At 51.3% G+C, this 7,824-nt stretch overlaps 1 protein-coding gene across 1 annotated transcript in view; it reads left to right on the top strand.

Moving 5' to 3' along the window:
- The first annotated feature begins 777 nt into the window (after window positions 1-777).
- The window catches only part of NSG2 (neuronal vesicle trafficking associated 2), a 38,876-nt gene continuing 31,829 nt past the window's right edge, over window positions 778-7,824 (top strand). The window contains exons 1-2 of the mRNA XM_075441764.1: window positions 778-988; window positions 1,451-1,601. Coding sequence (XP_075297879.1) covers window positions 1,473-1,601 — 129 coding nt within the window. The 5' untranslated portion in view covers window positions 778-988; window positions 1,451-1,472. The remainder of the gene's footprint in view (window positions 989-1,450; window positions 1,602-7,824) is intronic.

Raw genomic sequence — 7,824 nt, 5'->3', positions numbered from 1 at the left:
CAGCCTGTCCAGGTCACGCTGAATGGCAGCACAGCCTGCCGGTGTATCCACCACTCCTCTCAGTTTTGTGTCATCAGCAAACTTGCTGAGGGTGCACTCTAACTCTTCATCCAGGTCATTGATGAAGAAGTTGAACCAGACTGGGCCCAGTACTGACCCCTGAGGGACACCACTAGTTACCGGCCTCCAACTAGACTCAGCGCCGCTGATGACAACCCTCTGAGCTCTGCCATTCAGCCAGTTCTCAATCCACCTCACCGACCACTCATCCAGCCCACACTTCCTGAGCTTCCCTAGGAGGATGTCATGGGAGACCGTGTCGAAAGCCTTGCTGAAGTCGAGGTAGACAACATCCATCTTGTAGACAACAACAAGATGCCAAGCTGCGAACTCTGGAGGCCAGTTCTGTATTTCTAAACAAATCGGGCTAGAGTCGTCCCGAAGCATCCTCCGCCTGCAGGCAGAGCGCTGCGGCCTCGCCCCGCAGGGCCCGGCGGGCCCGGGGACGCTGGTGGGCGGCAGCGGGTTTGGGGCAGGCTCTGCGGCGGGGGCGGCGGCGGGAGGACGGTCCCGCACGGAGCCCGGCAGGGCCGGCGGCCCGCACCCGCTCGGGCGGGCACCGGCGAGAGGCGACCGACCCGGGATCCCTGCGGCGCCTGCAGGGGGCGCCGCAGCCCGCCGGGGCGCGCGGCCGTGCGCGGCGGGGACGCCAGGGGGTGCCCGAGGCCGCGCGGGGCGTGCGCGCGCGCGGCGGGCGGGCGGGCGGTGGCGGGAGGGGGAGCCGCCGCCCGCGCCCGCCCTCAGTCGCGCTTGCGGAGCCGCAGCCGAGCGCAGGGCGCAGCGCTGTCCCTTCAGCACCGCGCGCGGACGCTAGCGGAAACCTCCCCCCGCCCCCCGCGCCTCACGCCTGCCCCCGCCCCTCCCTCCCTCCCCCCCCCCCCGCCGCAGCGCCCGGGCCGAGCCGCCGCCGGTGACCGCGTGGTTTGCAGTAAGTAGGGGCTCCGGGCGGCGGGAGGGGCGCAGGGGGGGTGCCCGCAGCCCCCGGCGTCTCCCCCCCCCCCCCCCCCCCCCCCGGCGCGACCCCTTGGCCCGCCGCCCCCGGGGGAGCTGGGAGGAGGGGATCCCCAGGTCCCCCGGGCTGAGGGGTTTGCAAGGGAGCGTGGCTGTACCCTCACGGGGGCTGCGAAAAGGAAAAGGGGAGGGGGGATCTAAAGCACCCTGGGGCCAGCAGCAGGGGCGCCCCGTGCCCGCCAGCCGTCGCGGTGCCGGGGCGGTGGGAGCGGCCGTGCCGGGGCTCGGGGCGGGGGGGTGTCTGTCCGCGCAAGGGAAGGCAGAAGGCGGGTGCCGGGTGCCCGCGAACCCCGGCGTCACCGCCCCGGTAACCGGGACGCCGAGCCAAACCCTCCCCTGCCCGCTCCCCTCGTGACGCCCGGCGTCTCCCTGGCTTTAGGTCTGGAAAGCAAGGTCCGAGGATGGTGAAGCTGGGGAGTAATTTGAACGACAAGACCAGCAAACAGCCATCCAGCGAAGATGGTTTTCAGACAGTTCCTTTGATCACGCCTTTGGAAGTAAATCACCTGCAGTTCCCAGCTCCGGAAAAGGTAAACCAGACCCGAGCGGTGCTCCTGCATGACTGCGCACACCTGCATGCCCGTGGTGTTGCTGCCGCGGTGGCTTGCTGCTCGCTGATGGTACAAACTGGCACATAGTGTGTTTGTTCAATAAATAAAAAGGGGTTATCTTTCGTAGCGTGCTTATCTGTTTTAACACGGCAAATAAGCACCCAGCTGTCCCCCAACTCCTTCCCTCCTCAAAAGCCCCAAATATTCCTTCATAAATACGACTGGAAAAGGCTTAGTGTGTTTCTCTTGCGAGCTCTGGAGAAACTGAGGAGCAGTTTACCATGCATTATTATCAGTAAGATTAATTGCCTGCGTCGAGAGTAATGTGATAACTCTTCTGAAATAAGCAGCTATTTTAATTATCGCAGTTAAGGCTTGTTTTCTTCTCCGTGGCTTTGCAAAGCTTATCTGGGCATGGAGGACGCCGCTTTCTCTGAGGAGAGCGGCTGAATTCCCCTGTGCACGGGGTGGTGATGGAGCGATCCAGGGATTCGTTTCCCCCGTTGGCCCCAGCCAGGGGACAGCTTTCTCCCCTGCCCACTCAACACTCTCAGAACTGAATGCAGCACTGAAATGTCCAGAAATGTGCATTGACGATTGGCTGCGGCGTGGTGGTTGGGATTTTTTAGATGCAGCATGTACTAAGAAATCTTTTGTCTGTATCGATGCAGTGATGATGCATACCAATATAACCTGGTGAGGACATGATGAGACCGTAAAAATCCGTATGCCCCAACAGTCCTTACGCAAACAAAGCCTGTCTGCAGTGTAGTTCCCAGATATCACAGAGATGGAGCCAACTCACCCGAAAGTACAGACAGAATGATTAGATCTCACAGGATAATGGAATAATAGTAAAATTAACACTGATGATTATTGAACATATATCCTGTTTTTACTGTGGTACAAAATGAATTTTCTCTAAATACGTTAGGAGAGCATCATGATGGATGTGATAAAACTGTCTAGATAGACAGACTATGTTTATTTTATGATACAGCTGAGTCAACTGCCTTGGCATCCTGGGAACCAGAGCCGTGCCAGACAAAGGAGCTAGTTTCATTCCCCATGTGCCTCATGGCAATCGGGAGCAACTTCACTGCCTTCGGGAGAGTTACACTTCCATGAATTGTTGTAAAGGAGAGACTGAACTGGCCCTTATCTATGACTCTGATAAATCAGATTAAGCAAAATAATTGAGGCAAAGCTGTATGATTTATCACAAATGTCTGAAAAGCTCAGAGGAAGCTATAGATGTGTAAAAGTGGCTCATTTGATGCTAGTACAAATGGCTTATTGACATCATGCAGTGTCACATGATGTGGAATCTAAATGACTCATGTACCAGGTGAGACATGCATAACCTAACGAAAATCATTTCAAGCAAATAAAGTGGTAATGAGTGTTCTTGTGACCACCACGTTCCAATTGCCTGTTGGTGAACAAACAGTGGAGTGTATTGGTCTGGTGTGATTCCTTGCTGATTTTTCTGTTTAAACATGCCTACATCAATAATTCACATGTTGTTAGGTTATATTACCTTCATTAGCATACATTACTGTCAGTGCATCTACTGACATCCGTATTTTTCTTTGCTGGAAGAGTGGGATGTACCTCCAGGAGTGCTAAGCGTGATTCAGAACTCATTAGAGTCAATGGTATTGATTTCTGCAGGCTGTGGTTCAGCTCCTATGTGCAGTAGGCCTGGAGTTAACGGCGACTGGCGATCCCTTTACAAGAAGTACAGGTTATTTGTGATAAAAGCAAAATAATTCACAGTCTGTTTCCTTTGCTTTTTGTAGAACAGATTCTGTTGGGGTGAGTTCACCCTAGGGCAGAGGGTCTGTTTAAAGACCCTCTAATAAGGAGTTGAGCCTCAGGTGAAAAGCTTGGGCAAAGGTTAAATGATAGGGGGAAATTTCAGCTTTGTACTTAGGAGAGCAAAGCTGCTACTGAATTCAGTCAGACTGTGAGCCTGAGGAAGAGTAGACATGGATTTCAAGTCTTGCAGAGTGTTTTCTTGTTTGGACTTGTCTTGCAGTCAGGAGGCAGGGTTAAAAAAACCCCTAAATCGATTTGACTTTTTTTCTATCTATTCCTAAAACCAGCCAGCAGTTGATTTTTAGCTGTGGAGAGTGAGAACATAAGCCAAGGTGCCTTCTGTGCCTCGTGCATGGCATGTCACATACATGACCAGAGCCAAATGAGGTTTGGTGTCGGGGTCTGTGTGCAACAGCTCAGAAGGGCTTTGCTCACTCGTTTTCTTGACTGCAAAGCCATCGCTGCTCCTTGGTAACCGCAGGGAGGCAATGATCCCGGCCCCGCTGCTGCTGCGACTCCATCGCCTTTGCCACCGCAACAAAGAGCTGCTGCGCCCTGGCATTTTCCTGTAAGTGAAATCTAGGGGGGAAAAATAAAGGAAAAAAACCTCTGTTAAATACTGCCTTTTCTGGGCTTCTCTTGACCCTTAGAGGATATCTTCATCTGAGACTATGTGAGCTCTCAACCTGGATCTAACCTTGGGTGTGGAGCAATCCAAGGTGCATCAAAACCAGAGCAAGGAGGTTTGACTGCAGCGTGGGGCTGTGTACTTAGCTTCAGTCTGTCTGGTAAGGGAGGTGTAGTACAGGCTTCGGCTAGCAATCCAAGAGTAAACGAGGTTTGTGCTGGGCAGCCCAGCTGCTGTTACTGCCAGCCTGCAATAATGCCTTCACCTGGTGCATATATATGGTGTGGCAAAGGTCAATTTATAGGCTTTTTCCAGTTGAGTCTTTGACACCTGCATACAAGTTGAAGAAAATAAACCTGTTGTTCATCAGTGTATTTACCTTTGCAGATCCTTAAAAGCACCCCACAAAGCCTATGGAATCTACAGACAATAGTGTTTTAAGGGCTTTAAATACCTGATTTTTCTTCATTTTAAGGATATTTTTGTAACTGAGATTACTTGAGAGTCACTTGAAGTGACTGTCAGCTTTAACCTCTGTAGGTGTTTCACCATAGCTTCATCTCTTTCAAAGTGTTTTCTGTGCCTGGCTCCCCTTTCAGAGAAAGGATACAGAGAAAAAATTAAAAAATGAAGGCTTTTGCTCATGTGATGTAATACCCGAAGCCCATCTCTTTTCAGATAGTTCTTTGATTATATGGAATCTTGTGGGGTGTGGTAGGGGGAAAGACTTTCTTAAAGCCATGCTTAAACTTACTGGCTGTCCTTTTGGGAGCACCTTCCCAACAGGCTTGTTTTTCGAAGCGCTGCGAGCTTAGCAGCTCCCCCTGACTTCCACCTTGATCCTGTTGGAAAAATCCAGGCAGGAATTCAGGAGGCTGGAATTTAGCAACCTTTTTTTAAAATTATTGGCCGCTGGACTGACTGTTTCTTTTTCCACCGAACAAGGATGTCTCCTCCCAAGGCTCGTGCTATTCCTCCTGCCGCATCAGCATTCTCGTTGTTCTGTCAGCAGTTGTATGGCTGCAAGGGGGGAAATGTACCCGGGACAGTAATTTCTCCCCTAGGGTGCTAAGCCTGCTGTGTATTTATATTTATTGACTATCTTCAAGCATTTTCCTTGCCCCCTGTTCTCTTGCTGGGGCGGCATTTGCAGAGGCAGAGACAGATGCTCTTAAATCATTTTTCCGTGTCCTTTTTGGTGAAGTCCATCCATGTAACAGGAGTAATTGCCATCACCGGTGACAAGCCCTTGACCTGGCTTTTTATGTCTCTGAATTTAATTTCTTCTGTATTCAAAAAGCAAAAAAAAAAAAAAAAAGCCTTTTTTCTTTGAAGACCAAAGGGGAAAAGGCTGGCTGTTCATTTGTTTTCCTAGGTGTAGACAAAGTGCTTTGGCTGTAATTGTTACTTGTCTCTGCAAGGATAATTCTAAAAGATACGCGGCTTTTCAGGGCACGTACTGTTTCACTGAAATTTTAAATGAGACCGACAACTGGGGACCCCTTGGTCTCATAGGCTCGCTTCAGTATAATCCAGCAGGAAATGCCTCTGTTCTGGCAGTAAAAATCCTAATTTTACATAACACAAAAGTGCACGAAAGCTATTGTCAGGGCTGAAAAAAAACATCCGGCATCTCTTTTGTGGTGAAGGCTGCAGAAGGCTTATCATGTGGTCCATTGTTCTTTATTTTGAATGCCTCTGGAGTCTTGAGAAATAATTTCTTTGGTTGACAAATTCCTGCCATCCAACCCAAGAAACAAAAAAAAAAAAGTCACTGCTCTCTTCAAATGCTTTTCCCACCCCATGCTCCTGCCTCTGGCTCTCCCTGGCCGCACCGCGCTCTGAGTGTCTGAGGCCACGCATTTACGCAGAGTAATAAAGAGTTCCTGAAAATCCAGAGGGTCCCTTGTGTTCACAGCCTGTCCCCATCGGTTTAACAGAAAATAATGTTTTGTCCTGGCCAGCTGAGCAGGCATAATTAATAGTACACTGGATGAGTGCTTTTGTACCTGGGGGACTACTTGTGGCTCAGTCCTGAAATCCTGCTGTCAGTCCGCGCCTGCGAAGCCCGCGGTGCATGGCCGCCGTAGCCAGCCTGAAGGCACACGGGCAGCATGGAGCTGGTTTCGGGGTGCTGCCACGCGTGGTGCAGCCAGAGGCAGCTCAGCCTTCCCTGCCGCTCTCGGGGGGGCTCCTGATGCAGCTGGGGACAGGCGTCTGTGCTCCTGCCCACGCTGCCAGTGGGTTCGGTGGAATGGAGCAAAGGCAAAAGGAGAGAGGGGCAGGGCTAGCAATCGTGGCAGTTGAAGGAAGGAAGAGTGAAAGGGAGGAGGATGATGCAAAGGGGAAGAAAGCGTGAATGAAAGAAAGGAAGGGAATAAAAAGAGAGCATTGCAAATTTGAAGGAACGGGCAGGCTGTGCTGCCTTTCGCCATCCTTTCCTTTCTCCACTTGGGATACTCTGCCTAATCCCCTCAAATACCAAAGGCTGAGCCTTCCTCTTCTGTGACATTTGTCCCCCTCCTACACTCTGCAAGTCCATTTGTCCTCTAAATGATGTATTTGAATGTAAACACCACCTCTGCTCCTTAAGCTGTAATAGATATTTGCAGCGACGCTCACTCTGGCAGTGCAGGGTTTCTGGGGTAACCTTTCTGATTTTGTTTGCATGTCTTGGACAGCCCTTCTGGACACTCTCGGCAGTTCATGATCCTCCTCTGTCTACATGGCTGCAGTCGGGCTAGCCTTCCCTGCAGCCCACTGAACACCTCTGTGCCGGGGCACTCAGTCGTGGCAGGGCCGTGCTGCAGTCCCGGCGTGTGCCCGCAGCCCTCGCAGACCCCGGGGTGGCATGCAGCTGCCTCGCCTGCATGCAGATAACACGTTGCTGCTTGCAGCTCTCGAGCGTGGAAAGTCTCAGGATTTGTGTAGCCTGTGCCGAAATTTCTCTCCTTGACTGCACTTCTATCAGGCTCTGAATTAGGTTGTTTAAAGCTAGCTCTTGTCTGGTTTTGTGAGCTCCATTGCTTCTCTTAAACCCAGTTACGTCTGCACTGCAATTCCTGGAGCTGGATTTTGCAGAAACAGCAGAAATGGACGCAGGAAAAGCGTGTCAGGGTTTGGGTGTTTGGCTAAGCCTGTTGCAATCTGTTCTTTGTTCTAACGTTAAAGCCGTTGCTGCAGGTGGAAGTTACTATCAGCAAGACCGTGGTGTGAACCCCGCATACCAGTCACTGACTGGTCTGGAAAGGAAGACTGGGCAGGATTCTTGACTAGTGTAAATCAGTCTAGTTTAGATGAATTCAGTGGAGCTCTGCTAATTTACACTGGCCAATTAACCATCACTACAGCTGAGTGATTGATTCTTTTGTCTGCTTTGCTGTACCCTCCCCTGGCTAGACCTACTGAAATCAATTTTTGTCACCCCTTTGCAGGCTCCTGCGGGCTCCTGATGGTTACGGTCACCTAGGGATTTGTAGGGAGACTTAGCTGCATAATTTCCAAGCTCCCTTTGTGCTTGTGAGCTATGCTTTTCCCTTCTCTGCTGCTTTCAGCTCCCAATGCAGCCTTTGCATTCTATGCTGCCTTTCAGCGGTGATGCCAGGGCTGATTACATTTGCTGTCTTTGTCCTTTTGTGATGTTCCTTATGCCTGGAATGTCCTCCTGGCACTGATTCAGGGGACCACTTTTTTTCTACCACCCTCTGTGAAACTAATTTCCAGCACAACACCCATTAGATGAGCTGATACAGG

Source organism: Opisthocomus hoazin, chromosome 22 (genome assembly GCF_030867145.1).
Source record: "Opisthocomus hoazin isolate bOpiHoa1 chromosome 22, bOpiHoa1.hap1, whole genome shotgun sequence".
NCBI lineage: Eukaryota > Metazoa > Chordata > Aves > Opisthocomiformes > Opisthocomidae > Opisthocomus > Opisthocomus hoazin.
The sequence above is the reverse complement of the archived record's forward strand: the minus strand, read 5'-3'. Positions and strand labels throughout refer to the sequence as shown.